At 41.8% G+C, this 24,724-nt stretch overlaps 3 protein-coding genes across 4 annotated transcripts in view; 2 read left to right on the plus strand and 1 right to left on the minus strand.

Moving 5' to 3' along the window:
• The window catches only part of ALDH7A1 (aldehyde dehydrogenase 7 family member A1), a 38,603-nt gene extending 37,829 nt beyond the window's left edge, over positions 1 to 774 (minus strand). For both annotated transcript variants that reach the window (XR_014296446.1, XM_082649840.1), the window contains exon 1: positions 572 to 774. Coding sequence is in view for 1 of the 2 variants with exons in the window: in XM_082649840.1 (XP_082505966.1) it covers positions 572 to 763 (192 nt within the window). In the remaining variant the exon portion in view is untranslated. The remainder of the gene's footprint in view (positions 1 to 571) is intronic.
• Positions 775 to 1,158: 384 nt separating this feature from the next.
• On the plus strand, positions 1,159 to 3,064 carry LOC309819856 (large ribosomal subunit protein uL14-like; the record flags this gene model as incomplete). The annotated part of the gene is made up of 2 exons (XM_082650315.1): positions 1,159 to 1,171; positions 2,586 to 3,064. The coding sequence occupies 2 exons, from the start codon at positions 1,159 to 1,161 to the stop codon at positions 2,993 to 2,995; spliced, it is 423 nt and encodes a 140-aa protein (XP_082506441.1). The 3' UTR covers positions 2,996 to 3,064.
• Positions 3,065 to 9,055: 5,991 nt separating this feature from the next.
• On the plus strand, positions 9,056 to 23,227 carry PHAX (phosphorylated adaptor for RNA export). The gene is made up of 5 exons (XM_082649957.1): positions 9,056 to 9,238; positions 11,093 to 11,706; positions 14,017 to 14,137; positions 16,773 to 16,856; positions 22,431 to 23,227. The coding sequence occupies exons 1-5, from the start codon at positions 9,143 to 9,145 to the stop codon at positions 22,698 to 22,700; spliced, it is 1,185 nt and encodes a 394-aa protein (XP_082506083.1). The 5' UTR covers positions 9,056 to 9,142; the 3' UTR covers positions 22,701 to 23,227.
• The last annotated feature ends 1,497 nt before the right edge of the window (positions 23,228 to 24,724 follow it).

The following is a 24,724-nucleotide window of genomic DNA, read 5'->3' on the forward strand; positions in this document are numbered from 1 at the left end:
TAACCTTTCCATACTACTCTATAAAACATTTTATTGAACATTAACTGGGTGTCAAGCACGGTGTCAGGCTCTGGAAATAGAGAAACGCTGAAAACCCAGCCCTCAAGGAAGCTCAGAGCCCAATGAAAACATGATAGGATTTCAGCAAGTCCGAGCTTGCATTCCAAAGGATTTCAGAAAAGACAAGACAAAACTATACTGTAAAACAGTACCTGTGGCGCACCTCACATGTGAGGAGCCACAGTCAAGCACAAAATTCCGATAATTTCCACCGCTAAGCGTGTGGCAGTTCTCACTAGAGTGCCGAACTCTGCCGGCACGGTTTCAAGTATGCGGGGGAACTTCAACCCCAACCAGCTCCAAAATGAACTCGATTCTCCATAACACACGGGACCTAAAATCTAACGGTATTTTTAAGACATTCTACGTGAGGAAACTTTTACTGTGGACTTCAAAACTTCCCACCCAGTACAACCGCCGACAGCGTCCGTGGGGACTCGAGCTGGGCAGTGCGTGTCCGGCCTCCCGGGGCGAAGTGAGGCCGCAGAGATTGCCCGGGACACCCGCATACCTCTCCCCGGCCTCCCCAGCTTCCATTATACACGCCCTCGTTGTCCTCGCGGAGCCCCAGCTCCTTCAGCCAAGCATACTGGGGCTGATTGATGAGCAGAGTGGACATGAAGGCGGCAGGCCTGTTCAAAGGTCCCGTGAGCTTGCTCTTCCTTGGAACGTACACGCAGAGCAGACGGCGAACTCGCCACATACTGAACCAGGGAGGCGCACTGCGCCTGCGTTCGGAGGAGCAGCTGAAATAGGGCCCCGCCCCCCACCCGGAGGAACCCATTGGGCAGGTCCGGTCCCGCCCACAGGGTCCGCCCCCTCCCTCGGCGTCTCCCTGCCTATTTGGATCTTCCGCCAGAGCCCGAAGCTGTAACCTGTAGCTTAACACCGGCCTGAAACAGTGGGGCTGGGAGGAAGTGAACGGGCTACTGCCATCTGGTGAAAGAGACTGGGAACAGCGGCAGCAGCTAGAATTTTTTTTCAGCAAAATATTGGCTCTACAATACAGTAGGTTAGAGCAGGCCTTGTCAGACCGAAATGTGCGAGTAATCACCTGGCCATCGTGTTAAATGAACATTTTGATCTGGTGGGTCCAGAATGGGGTCTGGGAGTCGGTATTTCTTTTTTTTTTCCTGCTGTATTTTTTTAATCTTTATTGGAGTATAATTGCTTTACAATAGTGTGTTAGTTTCTGCTTTATAACAAACTGAATCAGCTATACATATACATATATCCCCATGCACCGAGCTGATCTCCCTGTGCTATGCGGCTGCATCCCACTAGCTATCTGTTTTACATTTGGTAGTGTATACATGTCCATGCCACTCTCTCACTTCGTCCCAGCATACCCTTCCCCCTTCCCATGTCCTCAAGTCCATTCTCTAGTCTGTGTCTTTATTCCTGTCCTGCCCCTAGGTTCTTCAGAACCTTTTTTTTTTTTAGATTCCATATATATGTGTTAGCATACGGTATTTGTTTTTCTCTTTCTGACTTACTTCACTCTGTATGACAGACTCTAGCTCCATCCACCTCACTACAAATAACTCGATTTCATTTCTTTTTATGGATGAGTAATATTCCATTGTATATATGTGCCACATCTTTTTTTTTGTGGTATGCGGGCTTCCCACTGTTGTGGCCTCTCCGGTTGCAGAGCACAGGCTCCAGACGCGCAGGCTCAGTGGCCATGGCTTACGGGCCCAGCTGCTCCGCGGCATGTGAGATCTTCCCGGACCAGGGCACGAACCCGTGTCTCCTACATCGGCAGGCGGACTCTCAACCACTGCGCCACCAGGGAAGCCCCACATCTTCTTTATCCATTCACCTGTCCATGGGCATTTAGGTTGTTTCCATGTCCTGGCTATTGTAAATAGAGCTACAATGAACATTGTGGTACATGACTCTTTTTGAATTATGGTTTTCTCAGGGTATATGCCCAGTAGTGGGATTGCTGAGTCGTATGATAGTTCTATTTTTAGTTTTTGAAGGAACCTCCATACTGTTCTCCATAGTGGCTGTATCAATTTACATTCGCACCAACAGTGCAAGAGGGTTCTCTTTTTTCCATACCCTCTCCAGCATTTATTGTTTGTAAATTTTTGATGATGGCCATTCTGACTGGTGTGAGGTGATAACTCATTGTAGTTTTGACTTGCATTGCTCTAATGATTAGTGATGCTGAGCATCCTTTCATGTGTTTGTTGGCAATCTGTATATCTTCTTTAGAGAAATGTCTATTTAGGTCTTCTGCCCATGTTTGGATTGGGTTGTTTATTTTTTGATATTGAGCTGCATGAGCTGCTTATATATTTTGGAGGTTAATCCTTTGTCAGTTGCTTCATTTGCAAATATTTTCTCCCATTCTGAGGGTTGTCTTTTCGTCTTGTTCATGGTTTCCTTTGCTGTGCAAAAGCTTTTAAGTTTCGACGTGACCAGATTGGGCGGGGCGTTGGAGTTGAGATCTCAGTGTCCTTTATACCTACTTCCTTTTTGTCCCTTTCCGGCGTTCAAGATGTCGAAGTGAGGACGTGGTGGGTCCTCTGGTGCGAAATTCCGGATTTCCTTGGGTCTTCCAGTTGGAGCCATGATCAACTGTGCTGACAACACAGGAGCCAAAAATCTGTATATCATCTCTGTGAAGGGGATCAAGGGACGACTGAATAGACTTCCTGCTGTTGGTGTGGGTAACATGGTGATGGCCACAGTCAAGACAGGCAAACCAGAGCTCAGAAAGAAGGTACATCCAGCAGTGGTAATTCGACAACGAAAGTCATACCAGAGAATAGATGGTGTGTTTCTTTATTTTGAAGATAACGCAGGGGTCATAGTAAACAATAAAGGCGAGATGAAAGGTTCTGCCATCACAGGACCAGTTGCAAAGGAATGTGCAGACTTGTGGCCCAGGATTGCGTCCAATGCTGACAGCATTGCATGACTCTTCGGTGTATTTGTAAAAGAAAAAAATGATAATAAAAATTATTTTCTCCAAAAAAAAAAAAAAAAAGCTTTTAAGTTTCATTAGGTCCCATTTGTTTATTTTTATTTCAATTTCTCTAGGAGGTGGGTCAGGAAGGATTCTGCTGTGAATCTCAACCACCGTAGTGCTCTCAACCACTGCGCCACCAGGGAAGCCCCCTCCCTGCTGTGATTTATGTCATAGAGTGTTCTGCCTATGTTTTCCTCTAAGAGTTTTATAGTGTCGGGCCTTACATTTAGGTCTTTAATCCATTTGGAGTTTATTTTTGTGTATGGTGTTAGGAAGTGTTCTAATTTCATTCTTTTTTTTTTTTAAGGGAATTCCTTTTATTTTTATTATTTATTTTTGGCTGTGTTGGGTCTTTGTTTCTGTGCAAGGGCTTTCTCTAGTTGCAGCAAGTGGGGGCCACTCTTCATCACGGTGCGTGGGCCTCTCACTATCGCGGCCTCTCTTGTTGTGGAGCACAGGCTCCAGATGCGCAGGCTCAGTAGTTGTGGCTCATGGACCTAGTTGCTCCGTGGCATGTGGGATCTTCCCAGACCAGGGCTCGAACCCGTGTCCCCTGCATTGGCAGGCAGATTCTCAACCACTGCACCACCAGGGTAGCCCCTAATTTCATTCTTTTACATGTAGCTTTCCAGTTTTCCTAGCACCACTTATTGAAGAGGATGTCTTTTCTCCACTGTATATTCTTGCCTCCTTTATAAAAAATAAGGTGACCATATGTGTGTGGGTTTATCTCTGGGCTTTCTATCCTGTTCCATTGATCTACATTTCTGTTTGCGTACCAGTACCATACTGTCTCGATTACTGTAGCTTTGTAGTATAGTCTGAAGTCTGGGAGCCTGATTCCTCCAGCTCCATTTTTCTTCCTCAAGATTGCTTTAGCTGGGCTTCCCTGGTGGCGCAGTGGTTGAGAGTCTGCCTGCTGATGCAGGGGACATGGGTTTGTGCCCTGGTCCAAGAGGATCCCACATGCCGCGGAGCGGCTAGGCCCGTGAGCCATGGCTGCTGAGCCTGCGCGCGTCCGGAGCTTGTGCTCCGCAACGGGAGAGGCTACAACAGTGAGAGGCCCGCGTACCGCAAAAAACAAAAAAAATTGCTTTGGCTATTTGGGGTCTTTGTGTTTCCAAACAAATTGTGAAATTTTTTTGTTCTAGCTCTGTGAAAAATGCCATTGGTAGTTTGATAGGGATTGCATTGAATCTGTAGATTGCTTTGGGTACTTTAGTCATTTTCACAATGTTGATTCTTCCAATCCAAGAACATCTGTTTGTATCATCTTTAATTTCTTCCGTCAGTGTCTTATAGTTTTCTGCATACAGGTCTTTTGTCTCCTTTGGTAGGTTTATTCCCAGGTATTTTATTCTTTTTGTTGCAATGGTAAATGGGAGAGTTTCCTTAATTTCTCTTTCAGATTTTTCATCATTAGTGTATAGGAATGCAAGAGATTTCTGTGCATTAATTTTGTATCCTGCTACTTTACCAAATTCATTGATTAGCTCTAGTAGTTTTCTGGTAGCAGCTTTAGGATTCTCTATGTATAGTATCATGTCATCTGCAAACAGTGACAGCTTTACTTCTTTTCTGATTTGGATTCATTTCTTTTTCTTCTCTGATTGCTATGGCTAAAACTTCCAGAAGTATGTTGAATAATAGTGGTGAGAGTGGGCAACTTTTTCTTCTTCCTGATCTTAGTGGAAATGGTTTCAGTTTTTCACCATTGAGAACGATGTTGGCTGTGGGTTTGTCATATATTGCCTTTATTATGTTGAGGTAAGTTGAGAGTCGGTATTTCTAACCAGTTCCCAAAGTGATGGTGACTGCTGTTTCCTGGAGTAGCCAAAGGAGGAGGGTTTTTGGTGGAGAAGAGAGGATTTTTTGTTTTCGCCACTTTGTTAAATTATAAATTAGAGTTTTCTAAAGAATGAAAAATATTAAATTGTGGCATTTCCCTTTAAATATCCTGCCTGGGCATATTCTTGCTTTTGAAGAACAAAGACAGTTTTGATCAATTTCCTTTATTCTCCATTTCTTCTATCTTCCTGCAACTTTTTTGGGGGGGGGGTTACTTTTTTTTTTTTTAACAGCAGGTTCTTATTAGCTATCCATTTTATATATATTAGTGTATATATGTCAATCCCAATCTCCCAATTCATCCCACCTCTTCCTGCAATATTCTTTCCACCCCAACCCCACCCCTCCACCATCCCATCTTCCATCTAATTCCACAATAACTGGGCTTACTCTATATAAGGGAAATAGCACCATCTCAGTCAGCATGATTTAGGCATGAGTTAAAAATATACACACACTCTCAAATCAATTGAATTAATAAGGTGTCTCAGTGATTCCAAGTGGACTTGCCTTGTGGCCTTCCACACTGCAACCAGACAGTCATTGTATGTTTCTATACAAAGCCTGTGTTTTCCTCTCAGTGTCTTTGCCCTTGCTGTTCTCTCTACCTGTAAAACCCTTCCTTCCATCTCTGCATTCATGCTTGAGCTTTATCTGTTCCATCCTTATGACACAAATGATTTCAACAAACCATGTTGAAATCGGCATGTATCAAGCACCTATCAGAAACTGTAGTTAAGTGCTGGAGATACCTGAATGATGCTTCCATTTGAAAATGTTATATTTTTCCCCATTAAGGCAAGGACCATCTCTGACTCATCCTTGCATGGCTCCACAATTCCCAGCATCCTACCAGGCTCACATACATTTACATCAACGAAAAAATGAAACTATAAACACACCTCTGTGGTACAAAGCAAGGATACCCTGTCCAGCATTGGTAACCTCTATCAACAACCCAGCTACTGTTTTCCATCCACCCCTAGGACTGAAGAACTAATTTCCTTCATTTTAATTCCCAAACATTTTAATGGAGAATTTAATTCTCCTCACTTTCTGGGCTGCCAGTAAGATTCTTTGTACACGTATCCTAACACCACATCCTTCCATTCTCTTCCCCTCCATTTGATTCAAAAAATGAAAAGGCATTTACAGATGCACTAAATTTTAGAAGCAACACATAAATGCTCTCAAGGAATGTTAACTTCCTTCTCTTCACTAAGAAGAGAGGTTCATGGCTGTCTCTCTAAACCAGTTCTGGGATGATAGACACCAGCAACTGCCTATATGGAAAATAGGGATTGCATCTCTCTTCTACCTTCTTTTTTCAAAACTCACTTAGCCTGCCAATAAGAGGTCAGGAAAAATCACCATCGATGAATTTTGATGGGGCAAAGCACGAAGAGATAGAATTAAATGAATCATATGAAAGCATATTTCCTACTTGAAAAAGAATTAAATGGATCGTACATGAAAGTATATGTAAAAACTGCAAAGCCCTATAGAAATTTAAATGTACTGACTAAACTCAGGACACCTTGATCCAATTCTCTATGAAAAGTGGAGAAGTTAGCAAATGGCCAATTCTGCTTTTCAAATGACTTATCAAAGGCATCATAGGGTGGTTATAACAAAGACTTTGGAGTCACAGCATAAGTACAAATGACCTGTGCTTGGGAAGTCTTCATGAATACTAGCTGTCTTTGTTCTTCAACAATAGCTGGCCAGAAGGCGGAGGGATTTGATCTGATAATGCATGCTTGCCCCAAGGCAGCAGTAAAGTGGAGAAATCACATAAAATTTCATTATTGTAAACTCAGAATCTGATTTAACAGAGCATGAGTGAATGACACTAACTATTGCTCTGGGCAGGCTCATATTAATCAAGCTAACCAAAAAATGATGCTGCAACTAAAATGCTGGCTTATTACTTGATGGGGAAAATTATTCTCAGAAAGGACCAACCATTCACATCCTCTAATCACTGCATTCTCTCCCAGGGTATATACTACCTATCTAGTGGTTTAGGAGCCCAGAATTTAGAAGAAGAAGAGTTATTGATTAGCAGTATATGATTCCTGCATTCAATGGCATCAGGCTAAGATAGTCTCCCCAATGTCCAGATTAAACTGTAGATTCAATGCAATCCCAACCAAGATACCAGAATCGGCAAGCAGAGTCTAAAGTTTAAATGGAAGGGCAAAGGATCTAGAATAGCCAAAACAGTTCTGGAAAAAAAAAGAACAAATTTACATTACCTAATTTTAACAACTATTATAACAATTTTACAATTGTTATAAAGCTACAGTAATCAAGAAAGTGTCACATTGGTGTAAAGATAGACATAAAGATCAATGGAACAGAATAGGGTACTCAAAAATAAACCTTCATATATATAGTCGATTTTCAATGAAGGTGTCAAAGAAATTCAAGGGAGAAAGAATAGTCTTTTCAACAGATAGTGCTATATTATTTGGATATTCAGGCACACACACACAAAAGGGAACCTTGACTTTTACTTCCCGCTAGATAATAAGAATTAAGTCAAAATGGACCATAGGCCTAAAGTTAAGAACTAAAACTCTTCTGGTGGAAAACACTGGAGAAAGTCTCTAGTGTGAGGGGCTGGCTATTGTATGCATTCTACGGTATTTAGCTGCCTCCCATACCACATAGTAAAATGTTAATAATAACATGAAAATGTACTCCTACCTCACACCACGCACAAAAATCAGTTGTAGGGGGATTGTAATTCTATGCAGAAAAGGTAAAATAATAAAGTTGTCTAAGAATTAGGAGACCTGGAATCAAGACGCAGGTCTTCACTAGCTTAGCTGTGTAAACTCTCTTCAGTTGTCAAAATAAATTGGACCAGGTGACTTCTAAATTCCTTTATAGGTATTAAATTCACATTTCAAAAATCTAAATTCATTTTTTTCCATACAGTCTAGAGACATATCCTAAGGAAATAATAAAACAAGTTTGTAAAAAGACACGTTCATTGCAAAACACAACCATCAGAGACTAAAAAATGAGGCTACCTTCATGCAATGGAAAACTAGGGAGTCATTAAAATGAAGGAGCTAGATCTTTATATTCTGGTATAGAAAGGTGTCCAGATAAACTTCTATATTGTTTTTTTTGGCCGCGCCTCGCGACTTGCAGGATTTTATCTCCAGACCGGGGATCGAACCCAGCCTCCAGCAGTGGAAGCGCGGAGTCCCAACCTCTGGACCCCAATATTGTTTCTTTTTTAAAGTAGATAGCAGAATAGGAAAAGGTACAAATAACAAGATCCCCTTTACGCAAACAAACAAACAAAAAAATCAAATATTTCTTGACCATCTTTACGTACAAGAAGTCATGTATGTTCGCAGGTAGAAACAACAGCGAATAAAACTGACATTTTAGTGGGGAGCTCAGACAAAAAAATTTTAAAATACACATACGACTATTGACGCCATGAGGGAAAAAAAACGGTTTGAGAGTGACAGGAGAGACCCTGTTTTAGTGAGGGTGGTTGAAGAAGACCTCTCTGAGAAGGTGGCATTTAATCAGAATCCTGAATCATGAGACAGCATAACCTGTGCAACAACGGGGTGTCGGGTGTTGGAGAGTCAGCCAGGCAGAGGGAACAGCAACTGCAAAGCCCTTGGGCCGGGAAAGGACAAAGGGTGCCAGAGGAACAACGTGAGCAGCGCCAGCGTGGCTGGAGAGCCAGAGGGGGACACCAGACAGGCACACACCCGCAGCTCTGCTGGCAGTGCTGAGAACTCAAGCCTTATCGTGCGGAGGAAAGCCCTGGAAAGTCTGAGCAGGGCGGTGACCTCACGTCCCGTCTGGAAGGTTCCCCGGGAAGCTACATGCACGGTGGATCACAGAGGAGCAAGAATGGAAGCAGGAAGGCCTGCCCAGAGCATCCAGGCGAGGGTTGTGAGGCCGAGGGAGAAATCCCTCATGGCTGCCATCCATGCGCATCTTTAGGTTTGCCGGAAACAGGTCGGTAGGGAACGCGCCAGAGTGCTGCAGCAGAAGAGGACTCATTCTCCCAGAATAGCGTTAAGCGAGCGGGTTGCAATGATGACGCAACATCTGCGAGCCTCGACCCAGGCGTCTGGGTCCATCCACCGGCCGCCGGGGCGGGAGCAGCCCCCCTCGCGGGGGCGCCCGACCAGTCAGAGCCAGCCGGACCAGCCCGCCGCCCCGCCGGAAGTGCCCTCTCGGCCCGCTGCACCGCGCCGCGGGAAGATGGCGCAGGAGGCAGGCGACATGGAAGATGGGCAACTTTCTGACTCGGATTCCGACATGACGGTGGCACCCAGCGACAGGCCGCTGCAGGTGCCGGTGAGTGCGGAGGGGGGGGCGGGTGACTCTGGGCCGGGAGCGCGGAGCGCGGGCTGCGATGAGGGGTGGTCGTCCCCGGGCCCGGCGCGCGAGCCGGTGCGGTGGGGAGGGTGAGGGGCGGGCGGGCGTCCCGCGGCCCGGCGCGCGGAGCGAGGGAGGTTGCGGGGATAGGAGGCCGTACGAACCTAGCCCGGCGTCTCGCTGCGAAGCGGGTTCCGCGAGGCGGGCTGTCTCCCGGAGGCGGGCTTGCGGCTGCCTCTTCCCCGCCTCCAGTGCTCCGCTCCTCGTTTTCTAAACCTACGGGCTTCCCCACTTCGGCGCCGCTAGGTTGTCTCGGAAGGGCATTTTTTTTGCCGAAAATGTAGAACCTGGGGACCTCTGCCCGCAAACAGCCTGTGGCGCTCATGTGCACGCTGAGCAGAAAGGGAGTGAGGACCAGGGATGAAGTTCATCACTTGCTCAGAGGCCTGGTCTTCCATATTCCCCTGGAACCTAGCTTCGTCATGCCATAATGTGGCACTGGGTTTTGTGTTAGCTTCCCAGGTTTCTAAGTAGGCGTTTGTCTTGGCCGCCCTACTGAGTAGCAAGCTCTTTTGAGAAGGCTTTAGTGCCAGTCTACCCGCGTTCGAATCCTGGCGCCGCCACTGTGTGACCTCTGACAGGTCATTTAGCCTGGTGTCCCCATCTTAGAATAGGAATGATAATAGTACGACAGTAATAGGGTGGCTGTCAGGATTCAGTGGAGCCTGAGTAATGGCTGACAAGTGTTAGTGCCATTATTATTTCAAAATAGGAAGACTTACCTTCTAGACTTAAAATACCCCACCCCCATTTCTAGCACATATTAGGAACTTAACAAATACTTTGTTCAGTGTTTAGTTGAAAAAGCGAAGGTGATTCCTTTTGCATAGAAATTTCTTAGGAAATCGGTACCAAAATATTTTGTTTTTCAGTCTTTTTCAGTTTGTTTTACATAGATTGACCCATGACTTGGTAAACTTAATGCCACGGACTCTGCAGTTTTAAAAGTAATTTGTCGGAGATTCTTACACATAGGAGTTTACTGTCTAGTCTAAAAGGAACATAGTCACAAAACCATATAAAGGCAGTTGATGTAATCAAATGCATGGCAGGCATCTTTGGAAAGGAAGAAAACAAGTTCTGTTTTAACTGCTAGTAACATCGTGTATGTCATTTTCAAACATTCTGACAATAACTTAAAAGATTGAAAATCTTCTAAAGGTGAGAATTAAAAGCTTTGGAAAATTTTTAAAAGGGGTCTTAGAACTAAGTGCTGTATTAGCTATATAGAAATATGAATTTGTGGCTTTTAAAATGGAAATTCCAGGGAGTTCCCTGGTGGTCTAGTGGTTAGAATTTGGCGCTTTCACTGCCCGCCCGGGTTCGATCCCTGGTCAGGGAACAGGGATCCTGTAAGACTCACGGCGCAGGCAAAAAAAAAGGAAATTCCATGTAGACCTTTAGAAATGCAGGGCCTCAGTTGGTTTCAGAGATCTTTGAAGATCATTTCTCCTTCAAAATGGTCCAGCTGAATCCCTAAATAATTTTTTAAAAAGCACATGGTGGGGCTTCCCTGGTGGCGCAGTGGTTGAGAGTCCGCCTGTCGATGCAGGGGACACGGGTTCGTGCCCCAGTTCGGGAAGATCCCACGTGCCGCGGAGCAGCTAGGCCCGTCAGCCATGGCTGCTGAGCCTGCGCGTCCGGAGCCTGTGCTCCGCAACGGGAGAGGCCACAACAGTGAGAGGCCCGCGTACCGCAAAAAAAAAAAAAAAGCACATGGTGTGTGGAGTTAATGTGTTTTATGGAATTGATTGTATTTTCTTTCACTTGCAGAAAGCACTAGGTGGGGACTGTGCAGTGAGGCCCTTCCAGAGTACTGCAACAGTGTGTGCTCCGGTATCACATTATCGGACTGTTAAAAGTGTGGATTCAAGTGAGGAGAGTTTTTCGGATTCAGATGATGATAGCTCTCTCTGGAAGCGCAAACGACAAAAATGTTTTAACACTCCTCCCAAACCAGAGCCTTTTCAGTTTGGCCAGAGCAGCCAGAAACCGCCTATTGCTGGAGGGAAGAAGGTTAACAACATATGGGGTGCTGTGCTGCAGGAACAGAATCAAGATGCAGTGGCCACTGAACTTGGTATCTTGGGAATGGAGGGCACTATTGACAGAAGCAGAGAATCCGAGACGTACAATTATTTGCTTGCTAAGAAACTTAAGAGGGAATCCCAAGAGCATACAAAAGAATTAGACAAAGAGCTAGATGAATATATGCATGGTGGCAAAAAAACAGGATCAAAGGAGGAGGAAAATGGGCAAGGTCATCTCAAAAGGAAACGACCTGTCAAAGACAGACTAGGAGACAGACTAGAAATGAACTATAAAGGCCGATATGAGATCACAGAGGACGATTCTCAAGAGAAAGTGGCTGATGAAATATCTTTTAGGTGAGTATTTAAATTTGTCTACAAGTGAGCACTCGACCAATTGTCTTCCATTTATGAGAAATAACAGATTCCAAATACACTGACAATGGTGTTCCTTTTTGAAATTTTTAAATTCAAGGCATGAACTCTAGGCTTATGTGGTTATATGAATATAGCTGGGTGTTCTTAAATTTGGGCAGACCTGATAGAATAATTTTGCAGATTTTTATGAACTTTTGAGCAACTCTTTCCATTTAGTGCTATAGAACTCTTTAGGTAAAAACATATCCTTTTAAATCATGTAGGTTTTTTGGAGTGCTTTCAAGCATTCATGATTTTTTTTTTTTACAATTTTATTGAGGCATGGTATACATGTGGTAAAATTCATCCATTTCAAGTGTTGATTTTTTTAGTAAGTTTATCAGTTGTACAACGATTACCATAAAGCACTTTTAAAACATTTCCATCACCCTATAAGATCCCTCATACCATGTGCCCATTTAAAGTTAGTTCCTGTTCCTATTCCCACGTAACTGCTAATCTACTTTCTGTTGCTATCAATTTGCATTTTTGGAAATTTCATGTTAATGGAATCACAGTATGGGGTCTCTTGTGCCTGGCTATTTTCACTTACTGCAGTGTTTTTCAGATTCGTCCATGTTGTAGCAGGAATCAACAGTTTGTTTATTTACACACACATGCATATGCACGCACACATCCATATCGGCTGTTACCGTTTTGGGAAATTATGAATAATGCTGTTATGAACTTTCACGTACACATCTTTGGACACAGATTTTCATTTCTTTTGGATAAATAGGAGTAGAGTTGCTTGATGTATGGTAAATTTACATTTCATGTATTTTTTATTTATTTATTATTTTTTGGCGGTACACGGGCCTCTCACTGCTGTGGCCTCTCCCGCTGCGGAGCACAGGCTCCGGACGCGCAGGCTCAGCGGCCATGGCTCACGGGCCCAGCTGCTCCGCGGCACGTGGGATTTTCCTGGACCGGGGCACAAACCCGTGTCCCCTGCATCGGTAGACGGACTCTCAACCACTGCGCCACCAGGGAAGCCCATTTCATGTATTTTTAACAAGAAATACTAAAAGTTAAAATTTTGGGAGTTCTCTGGCAGTACAGTGGTTAGGACTTGGCACTTTCATTGCCATGGGCCCGGGTTTGATCCCTGGTCGGCGAACTAAGATCCTGCAAGCCGCCCGGGGAGGTCAATAAATAAATAAAAAGTTGAAATTTTGTTTACTTTTTTATTAGCTCTAAATCACTAGTGAACAGTGTCACAAATCTGAGAACAGGTAAGGTTCAAGAGTAATATAGCTAGTAGGAAAACAAGTATTTACTTTCCAGGCAAGCCTGTCAATACTCATACTGGATTTTTTTAAAATACTGAGGGAGTTTGGAATTTGAGTTCTGGAAAGGAACTTCGAGATTTTGTAAACCAAAGCCTTTACTTTACAAATAGGAAACTGAGGCCCAGTAGTTGTGTGGCTTGCTCAAAGTCACAAATTTAATAAGTGTCAGACCTGGAACTAAAATCTAACCCCTTTGTTCCTAGTCTACTGCTCTTTCCACAACAGAGAAGAAACAAAAGAAGCCAGGGCTGGTTAGGGAACTGGTAAGACTTCTGTAATATTAATGCTCCTTCATCTCTATGGAGTATGGGCTCTGATGTCAGAAGTGCTACCTACTTAGGCTCCCTGTGTTTTTACCTCTCAGTGGTAAAATGAAAATAACAATATCTGCTTCATAAGGTTGTTGAGAGAATTAACTGAGATACAAGGCATATATAGTTCTTAGGATTGTGCTTATCCCATAATAAGCCTTTGGTAAATATTAGCTATTTCCTTGTTCTGAGGCAGGGAGCCCATGAGGGAAAAATCCAATCCATTTTAAAGCTCTTAGACGTCTCTAGAGTTAGGAGAGCTAACTTTTAGAAAGCATGGTATATGTTTGCTATTTGTTTTGATGAGAGTAGACTGGTTGTATCTTCTTTTGCTTTTAGGCTTGCATTCCCCTTGCTATGTGTGCATGTTTCTTTTGAAATATGCCATAATCCAATAAGGCAAAGTGAAGATGCCAGTTATGAGACTTGAGGTGGATCCTGGAGGTTATGATCTCCTTGGGTGACCCAAGATAGGAATGTTTCCATGTCAGTGATTCCAAGGTTAAATATTGGGGATTTTGGAAAGCAAATGTTATTAGAATGAGAAGTTAATTCTAACTAGGAACTAAATTGGAGACTAAGGTAGATTTCCTCAACTTTTTGCAACAAATAAAAAGTTTAATATTACTTCATTTGTTCCTCATCAGGTTGCAGGAACCAAAGAAAGATTTGATAGCCCGAGTAGTGAGGATAATTGGGAACAAAAAGGCAATTGAACTTCTGATGGAAACTGCTGAAGTTGAACAAAATGGTGGCCTTTTTATAATGGTAAGACTAACTGCTTCATTCTTTCTGCTTTTGTATTATTTCATGTGATTTTTTAATAAAATGCCCTTGTCTCTGATTGTTGGTTCTCTTATTTATAAATTATTACAGTGTGTTTCAGACTTTAAAAAACCTTCATTAATAATTTAAAAATTCAGGGCTTCCCTGGTGGCGCAGTGGTTAAGAATCCACCTGCCAATGCAGGCGGCAAGGGTTCGAGCCCTGGTTGGGGAAGATCTCACATGATGCAGAGCAACTAAGGCTGTGCGCCACAACTACTGAAGCCCGCGTGCCTAGAGCCTGTGCTCCACAGCAAGAGAAGCCACCACAATGAGAAGCCTGCGCACCACAGCAAAGAGTAGCCCCCGCTCGCTGCAACTAGAGAAAGCCCGCACACAGCAGCAAAGACCCAACACAGCCAAAAATAAATAAAAAACAAATGTATAAAAAAAAATTTAAAAGTTCAGTATGGTCAGTTTTTGCAATTAATACTTTACTTATAAAAAATATACCTAAATTGTAGCCTGTTAGTGTGCAGTCAGCAACAGATCTCTTATAGGATTCATTAAGGCTGAAATTTTAAGAAAAAGGTCTGGAGGGGGGAACTGGAAGCTCAGATTTTGAGAATATGGGTTTTGGAATTTGGGGTACCTGGTTTTGAATTTTGGGTGTGCAGCTTACTAGATGTGACATTTGGCTAAATTATCGATACTTCTCAGATCTCAGTCTCAGCTATAAAATGGGATTAATCCTCTGTTATAAGGATTAAATGAGATAATGCATATACTTACCACAGTGCCCGGAATTTAGTTAGTGGTGGTGAGCAGAAATGTTACTTTTGGGGCTTCCCTGGTGGCTCAGTGGTTAAGAATCTGCCTGGTAATGCAGGGGACACGGGTTCGAGCCCTGGTCCGGGAAGATCCCACATGCTGCAGAGCAACTAAGCCCATGCACCACAACTACTGAAGCCCACATGCCCTAGAGCCCGTGCTTTGCAACAAGAGAAGCCACCACAATGAGAAGCCTGCGCACCACCACAAAGAGTAGCCCCCGCTCGCCACAACTAGAGAAAGCCCGCACGCAGCAACGAAGACCCAATGCAGCCATAAATAAATAAATAAATTTATTTTTTTTTAAAAAAAGAAATGTTACTTTTGGCTCATTTAATTCATGCATTTTTTTTTTTTTTTTTTTTTAATTTATGGCTGTGTTGGGTCTTCGTTTCTGTGTGAGGGCTTTCTCTAGTTGCAGCAAGTGGGGGCCACTCTTCTTTGCAGTGCACGGGCCTCTCACTATCGCGGCCTCTCTTGTTGCAGAGCACAGGCTCCAGACGCGCAGGCTCAGTAATTGTGGCTCACAGGCCTAGTTGCTCCGCGGCATGGGGGATCTTCCCAGACCAGGGCTCGAACCCATGTCCCCTGCATTGGCAGGCAGATTCTCAACCACTGCACCACCAGTGAAGCCCAATTCATGCATTCTTGGAAACTGGTTCTTGGGGGTAAAAAAACCAAAAATCTTGTTATGTAAAAAGCACAGATAAATATAAAGTATATCTGTGAGTATTAAAATCTCATGGGTGGTAGGCGTGAATAGGAAACAAAATGTCTAAAGAGGCTTCTGGGGTTGAGGAAGCAAAAATGAAAAAACAGTTAAAAAATACTTCATTGCTCCAGAATGGCATAAAGAGCACTTCTCTGGTTGGGGCCAGATCACAAGCAGTAGCAGTTTATCCCATAGAATGAATGGTTTTGCAGATCTCATTTAATTGAGCTTTCAGCACAGGGTGAGGATGAAGATTGAATGGCTTCCTTCTTATTTGTTCCTCGTGAATTTGAATAATAACATCACAAGAGACTAAATATTATGCTGTGGAAATAGAGAGAAAAGAAACCAGTTAGAAGTGATAGCACTGGGTGAGGAAACAGCCTGTGAACATAGGTTCCAGAAGTTAACAACAAAACAAATTATAATAATCATGATGTACTGGCATCCCTGTTTGTGTCACTGTTGAAGGTACCTAGATTTTCATTCAGTTGAGCACGAAGTTATAGATTATATCAATATTTTACTTTAAAAAATTTTTTTTTTAATTTCTTGCTGTGCCACACAGCTTGTGGAATACTAGTTCACCAACCAGGGATCAAATCCAGGCCCCCTGCAGTGAAACCACCAAGTCCTAACCACTGGACTGCCAGGGAATTCCCTATATCAAAATTTTAATACTGTAGTAATAATACAGTAGTAATAAAACCAGTGAGCTAATGGAAATCTACTGAATGTTGGGAAGATGCAAGTCCAAATTCACTTTCTTTTGGTGCATGCATTCTTTCCTTGTACAGTTCTTTATTGCTGTGTGCCAGGCACTGTTCTAGACACAGGAAGCTTATGTTGTAGTAGGGGGTGGGAGGGAAACAGTCTGTAAAGAATAAATGTAGTATCTTCAAGTATGCCAAGAAGTGATACATGCCATGGGAAAAGAAATAGAGCAAATGGAAGTCTGGAGAGGAGAGAAGCACACTGCAGTTAAACTGGAGTGGTACTGTAGACCTTAATATCTCCTTAGGAATGTCTCTAAAAGTTGCTTTGACCATTCACTGGAAGAGTCTTCACAGGATCATTTTTCTGTTCCTTTTTGTAGAATGGTAGTCGAAGAAGAACACCAGGTGGAGTTTTCCTGAATCTCCTGAAGAACACTCCTAGTATCAGTGAGGAACAAATTAAGGTAGAAGCAATAATGTCCTTGACTTTTGAGATCCATCATAATTTAACTCCCACTCAGCCTCTAGCTTCATTTTCTACTGATCTCTGTTACCTGCTCTGCCTTGTACTGACCAATTTTTCATTGTCTCATTTCAAGTAAACCTTGTGCCTTTGGTAAAGCTCTGCCTCCTCATTTTCTTCCCTTTCAGAGCCAAGGTCAAGATTTCTTTTATGGCAATTTTTCCTGGTCTCTTAGCATGTAATTATTTTTTTCTACTCCTACAACTTTTTATTAATGAAAAATTTCAAACGTGGAATAGATGAAAAAGCAACAGGATGAATACCCATATATCCTTCACCTAGGTTCAGGGGGGGTTAACATGTTGACATTCTTACTTTACCTATACAATTTTTTTTCTGTACCATTGGGAAATAAGGAGCAAACATCATGACATTCAGCCCTAATTACTTCAACAAGCATCTCCCAATATCCTACACAGCCACACCTAAGAAAAATAAGAACAGTTTCATAGCATCATCCCAGTATCTATCTAGCCCTTATTCCAATTTCCTGAATTGTCCCAAGAATGTATTTTCTAGCTTTTTTCCTCCCCAAATCAGGATCCTATCTAGATTTCCACATCCCATTTGTTATATGTCTTTTGGTCTGTTTAATCCTACATTTTTCTCCATGATTTAGACCTTTTGATGAGTCCAATATGGCTCTCTTATAGAATATACTACATTCTGTTGTCTGCTCACACATTTGTTTTGTTCATTCCTCACAAACTGGAAGCCAGGCATTTTAGTATCATTTTTGTATTACCAGAATGTCATATGGGAAATCTTATACACTGTGGGTTTTTCACAGCTCAGAATTCAGTTACCTTTTAATTTATTAATTAAGGAACATGACTCGCATTTAGCACATGTGATCAAAATTGAGAACTGTCTTTTGCATAGGAAGGAGATGGTACACATGTGCAACACAGCTACAATATTTGAGAAATTTTGTATTCTCTTTATTATAACAGTGGGTGATAAAGGTCATAGGAATGTGCTTTAGCCGTACTAATGTAATGCTGATGATGACAGAAAAATAAAAACCTTTTCTCTTGAGCTGATGCTACATGTGAGCATATTTTGCATCTGCTCAATGTTTTTTTCTTTTTTCTGGCTATTCACTTTTAGTCATTTTTTTAAAAATCTGTTACTGAAATTCCTACAGGAAATGTTACTGTTGTTGCACGTTTGAAATCTCTACTCTGTAACTACTTTTTTCCTCATTGGAACAATTATTTTGATAATAAATTTATAACAATGTGAATTTCCTTGGGAACACAACTTTTGAGTGGTAGAACAGAGCTTATACCTTAATGATGTTCTCCCTCCTCCCCCAGTATAACCCCTGATCAGAGTGTGTACTTAGAAGGAACATTCTTCTTGGGTCTTTGTTAGATAGCAAAATGTGACTCTTTTCAAAGATATAGCATGATGTGATGAAAAGAATTCTCTAAGATTCAAAATCTAGGTTTTAATCTTAATTTTGCCATTTAGTGATTATATGACTATGAGCAGATTGCTTATTCTCCCTTAGCCTTGATTTTCTCATCTATAAAGTGAGGACTTTAATATGTGTCCTGCCTATTTAATATTGCTATAAAGGAGTTAAATAAAGTGATGTCTAGAAAAGCTGTTTGTCAACTAAACTTGCACAATTTCCAGAAGCAGGAGAGAAGAAAATAACATTTATTCACCATCAGCCTGGCACTGTCTATCATTGGGTATTACCCTGATGTGCAAATGCAGAGCAATAAAAAGGATAGGTCTGAGATCACACAGGAAGGACTCTGACTTCAAACCCATGCTGTTTTCATTGAATCACCTATCTTTTTTTTTTTTTTTTTTGTGGTACGCGGGCCTCTCACTGCTGTGGCCTCTCCCTGTTGCGGAGCACAGGCTCCGGACGCGCAGGCTTAGCGGCCATGGCTCACAGGCCCAGCCGCTCCGCGGCATGTGGGATCCTCCCGGACTGGGCACGAACCCCTGTCCCCTGCATCGGCAGGCAGACCCTCAACCACGGCGCCACCAGGGAAGACCTGAATCACCTATCTTTGAAATTCATTTCTTCTAACACATTGTGGAGAAGGAGATTTAATGTTAGTAGATTTTTATCTTGAACAACCAGAAACATTGCATTATAATAAACAGAAACGTTTGTAGTATCTAATAATAGGGGAATGTTGACTAATAGGGACATTCATAAAACAACTATCCTGTAGCCTCTATTTTTGTGAAACAATTTTAAGAAAATTAGAAAATGCAATAATAACTGAATTTTTTAAAACGACAAGGTACAAATTTATAGAGAAAAAGAGGCATGGGACAATAGACTGGCAGTTAAAGCACCAAAATATTACCAATGATTTGGTCTGTTGTGAGGGATTATAAATGTTTTGTCTTTTAAGATTTTTCTGGGTTTTTTTTTACCAAATTTTCTGTATGTGCGTGGATTGACTATCTTTGTTACTAGAGGGAAAAGCCTAAGACAGATATAATTTTATTATAGGTAATTTCATGTGCCATCCAAATAATGGTGTTATAATTATTCTTTTAGTCACTGTATTGCTAACAATCACAGTCTGTAGAACTTGGAAGCCAAAACTGAACTGAGTGGGCTTGTTTTCAACTTTTTCTCATTTGATTTTGTTTCGGTATATGGCCTTATAATTTGTTTTAGACAATACAAAGTTGGTGAAGAAAGAAAAAGTAAGAATAGTTAGAAGTTAATTTGCGAAGCGGGGACCCCTGGGGTGCCTGGCCAAGGCCCCCTCGCCCACGCCCACCCCATCACCGACCCCCTGGGAAGACCTCAGCCCCCAGACGAGCACCTCTCCGGGACGCTTGTCCCCAGATTTTGCTGAGGAGCTGAGGTCCTCAGAGCCATCTCTGAGCCCCGGTCTTCTGGAGGAGGATGGAGAGGTGGCCGTGGTGCTTCTGGGCAGGCCCTCTGCCGGCGCCGCGGACCCTGAGGAGGTGGTGCTGTGCAGCAGCTGCTGCGCCGTGCGGCTGCGGCGCCGGGGCCTGGCCCAGTGCCCTCCTAGAGGGTCGGGGTGCTTCCCCCGACTTGGTGTGGGGGCCCCGCCACCTGGCTGTCAGCATTTTAAAGAGGTCCCCCCCTCAGGAGTTCTGGCTGCCAGCTAACTGCCCCCTCCCCAGCCAGGACCTCCTGGCAAGACTGTAGCTAGTGGTGTTTTTACAACCAAAGACTCTATTTTGTGGTTTAAGGAGAATAAAATTGACTATGTTTAAAAGAAAAAAAAAAGTTAATAAGTCCACCTATAACGTTCTCCCTCTGAAAATAGTATGCACTTCAGGTTCTTAACTTGCAGAGTTAATTATACAAAGAGATGGATGGGAGAAAAAAGTTGCTCTCAGATTATCTGTTGTCTGCATTTGTTGTAACAACATTAATAATATGCTACAAAGACATTTCTTTGGGTCATCCCAGTTCTGTTTAAATTCGTAACCCATGAGAATGACATTCCTTTTTAATAAGGATTGCCATATTTGGAGGGAAAAGGGGAACTTCGTAATTTTATTTAGTGTTGCCAAGCGTTGTACTAGTTAGAATTGTTTTTATCAAGATGTTTGGATGTGCTTCCATATAAAATGAAAATACTTCTACTATTGCTCCACTTGAAGGTAAGTAGACTCTTGAAAAAATTGTGAATTATCACACTCTTGCGAAGGTTTAAGGTTTAAGAATATGGATTTGAAGAAATCATTTATGAGTTTAGACTTTATACCTTTACCTGTTGGCTCTAATCTTGAGCCTCACTTTCCTCATCTGAAAACAAGTATAATCCCCACCTCATAAGGTTCTTGTGTGAATGAAAAGAGTTCACACCTGTGTCAAGTTCTCAGCGTAATGCCTGGCACATAAAAGTGCTCATTCAGGAATTGGTAGCTGGCCTCATTTTCCTCTGAATTCACCCTTTTTGTCCTTCCTGTGCTTTTTTCTCACATATGTACCCTCCTTCTCCACCCCCATCCTCATTTCTTTAGCAAACACTTTCATTCCTTCTCTTCATCAAAGCTCTCATATTCTGACGCTTTCCCTTATTGCATTCATTTCGGGGTTCCTTACTCCTTCCTCTGCTAATTCCATGTGCTGCTTTTACTATTTAGCGAAGCAGAGGGCCCCCTTTATCTCACCATCCTCCATAATGTTTTTTATAAACAAGAAGGGATTTACACTTTATGCACTTTAAGAATGTAATAGGAACTGACTTGGCTACAGCTTCTTTTTTTTACGGTACGCAGGCCTCTCACTGTTGTGGCCGCTTCTGTTGCGGAGCACAGGCTCTGGACGCGCAGGCTCCGGACGCGCAGGCTCAGCGGCCATGGTTCACAGGCCCAGCCGCTCCGCGGCATGTGGGATCTTCCCGGACCGGGGCATGAACCCGTGTCCCCTGCATCGGCAGGCGGACTCTCAACCACTGCGCCACCAGGGAAGCCCTTGGCTACAGCTTTTAAGAGTCACTTCCTAGAATATAATAGGATGTCGAAAAGTGTGTCCTGCCTGTACTAGCTTCTCTTTTAAATCTTTGAATCTTTTTTGTATTAGCATCATCATTTTTGCCTTCTCTTTAGATCCCTGCCCTTTTTTTTTTGTACCCTCTAAAATTATATTTATCTATCTGTATCAAGGTTCCCAGAAGTTATTTTGTTTTTCCATGTAGTGTTTTAATGGAAATGTATTTTCTACTTGAACCGTTCTCATTCACTGGCAGTTTTGCCTCTCAGAGGATATTTGGCAATGTCTAGGGGTATTTTTTGGTTGTCACCGTTTGGTGGTGGGGTGGGTGTGCTAGTGGGTAGAGGCCAGGTAGGCTGCTGAACATCCTGCAATGCACACAGCAGACTGCTACACAAAGAATTCCTTGGTTTGCAGTTTTAGTAGTGCCATACTTGAAAAACCCTGTAGTAGAAGATTCTCATATTTTCATACTATAAAATCCTTTTTCTGGCACCCTGGAATCCAAGTGCTGACTATATCATTTTTATGCCTTGTGATAAAAGTTTTTGGCAGGGAGTTACAGTCTCACATGTTAATTACAGCAGTGTTTAAGGGCTGGAATTTTTCTTGCGTTGTGTAGGTTACATGATCATATTTAGTCACACAGTTCGGGCCTGGCCAGTTTCTTAGCATATAACATGTGGTTATGATGACATTTCAGAGTTAGTAAATTATTATACCAAAGACTTTGTTTTGTTGTGATAAAATATATTTTATTTAAATCCTAAACAATATGATTTTTCTACTGTATATTTCTATTTAGAAAACCTTTATAGATTGATGTATATGGTATAATAAGCATGGACCCTAGACCTAACACTAGGCTGAGTTTGAATCATAGCTTCATCCTCTCAACTTGCAATGAGGATTTATTAAATATCTTGGACTCTGTGTTCAATTATGAATCTAATATTTTTTGTGTGTGGAAAATGGAGATAATATAAAGAGTCTGCCTTACAACAGGCTTTCAATAAATGGTAGTTCTTGTTTACTAAAGTTGTTCCTTTATTGTAGGACATTTTCTACATTGAAAATCAAAAGGAATATGAAAATAAAAAAGCTGCTAAGAAGAGAAGAACACAAGTGTTGGGAAAAAAGATGAAACAAGCTATTAAAAGCCTAAATTTTCTAGAAGATGATGATACATCACGAGAGACTTTTGCAAGTGACACAAATGAGGCCCTGGCCTCTCTTGATGAATCACAGGAAGGACACGGAGAAACAAAGTTGGATGCAGAGGAGGCCATTGAGGTTGATCATTCTCATGATTTGGACATCTTTTAGGACATTTTGAGAAATAAGCCTTTCTAAGATAACATTGTAATAAACCATTTCTACTGAGATTGCTTTATTTTACTTTGCACTGATAAACCCAAAAATCTGGAGAGAACTGTTGTTTTAAATAAAATTGAATATGTGGGAGATGAATGCAATAAGAACATTTAAAACTTTCTCATGTCTGACAAAAGTATATAGCAGAGGATTTAATTTCTCAGTCTATTGCATGTGCTAATCATTACTAGTTGATAATCAGTTTTGTCCAGGTCATTATAACATAGCATTCAAAAGTTTGTTTTCTTTTTCTGATTTATCTTTGCAGTGAATTATGATTGGTTTCAAACATTCCATTAAAAGATCCTAAGACCTAAATTGTTAAGCTATTACAAATGCATTCAAATTTAGTTTTTCTGTGTTCTAAGAACTCTTAAGCAGTTTTAATAATAGAGACTAAAAATAGGTTTATACTAGTGGCTCTTCCCACTTAAGTTGTTTGTGCAGAAGTAAATAAACATCAGAAGCTTTTCAAAGAAGTATCTGTGCTTAACTTTAACTTTGTTTTTGATCTCTTATTAGTTACCTTGGTCATATGTTAAATACTGAATATGATCCATACCTGCATAATTATCATGACATTTAAAAAATTCCCAGTGACAGCCTGCCTAAGACTGTTTTACCTTATGTTAAGGAAGTTAGGTATTAAAAATGTTTCATCTGCATGATGTTTAAAATTATTCATTTTTATTTAAGGAAATAAAGGTAGTTTACTTAAGATGTTCCAGGAGTTGACTACAGTTTACAAAATAGATTAAGCAAAAATATGTAGGGAGCAATTATTAGCTATTCTTTGCAGCAGTGTACTTGAAGTCTTTCAGTAGTTTCTGAAATACATGATCATTGATGTTGGAGCTAAGTAAGCAGGGAAAGAAAAGGAAATGGTAATTGGTTACATTTTTTTCATAAAGAATGCAAAAATAAAAGTGGAGTTCTGGCAGTCCTTAATGAGTTTCAAGTGATTTTATTTTTTAATTTCAAATGTTCTTTCATAAAATTGCTATAACCTAGGAAAGAAACATTTTAAATAGGTAAGTATTTAAACATTATCCCTGAGATTTTTTAACCATTTATTTATTTATTTAAAGAATTTTTTTAAATTGAAGTATAATTGATTTAAAATATTACATTAGTTTCAGGTATACAACATAGTGATTCAGTATTTTTATGCCTTGTAAAATGATCACCACAGTCCCTGAGATGATTTTATGTAAGGTGATTTTAAAGGTATAGTAGGGCTTCCCTGATGGCCCAGTGGTTGGGAGTCTGCCTGCCGATGCAGGGGACGCGGGTTCGTGCCCCGGTCCGGGGGGATCCCACATGCCCATGCCGCGGAGCAGCTGGTCCCGTGAACCATGGCCGCTGAGCCTGCGTGTCCAGAGCCTGTGCTCCACAGCAGGAGAGGCCACAACAGTGAGAGGCCCGCGTACCGCAAAAAAAAAAAAAAAAAAAGGTATAGTATATCAGGAAAGATAATCAACATTCAGAAATCTAAATGCCACTTACTCATGTAACTGCTAATTTTTCTAGTGAAAGTTACAGTTTTTGAGGGACATTAATGCCTCAGGCTACTTCATCTTCAATGGATTGCTCCTCCCTCATTCCCCCCTTCCCGGATTGTTTTCATCAATTGTTATCTCCTTAACATTTGCAAACCAGATTTCTGGATTGTAGTACATCCTAATGTTATATATAGAAACCAGTGCTTCAGTTTTTAAGGTTCTGTAAAGTTTTGTGTATTAACATTACTCTTCTCTAAACCTTTCTGACTATCCAGATCTAGAAAGTTCTCTCCAGACTGTTGCCGGATATGTATTCAGTTAATACTCTCACCAAGGCAGTGTACATTGCAGTCATTCTTCCTGCTCAGCCTAACATTTTTCCTCCTTCTGGCTAGGAGTATTAGCAGTAATAACCCTCCATGTCTCTGGCCTAGTAATTTAGGTGCTCATCCTCACTCATAACCTTTCTTTATT

Source organism: Grampus griseus (genome assembly GCF_964374135.1).
Source record: "Grampus griseus genome assembly, chromosome: 3".
Lineage (NCBI taxonomy): Eukaryota > Metazoa > Chordata > Mammalia > Artiodactyla > Delphinidae > Grampus > Grampus griseus.

Excerpts from the sequence above, each read along its gene's own strand:
- PHAX (XM_082649957.1), top strand. The coding sequence starts at position 9,143 with ATGGCGCAGGAGGCAGGCGACATGGAAGATGGGCAACTTTCTGACTCG. Across the intron at positions 11,707-14,016 it reads GCTGATGAAATATCTTTTAG|GTTGCAGGAACCAAAGAAAG; the intron begins GTGAGTATTTAA and ends GTTCCTCATCAG. Across the intron at positions 14,138-16,772 it reads ATGGTGGCCTTTTTATAATG|AATGGTAGTCGAAGAAGAAC; the intron begins GTAAGACTAACT and ends TCCTTTTTGTAG.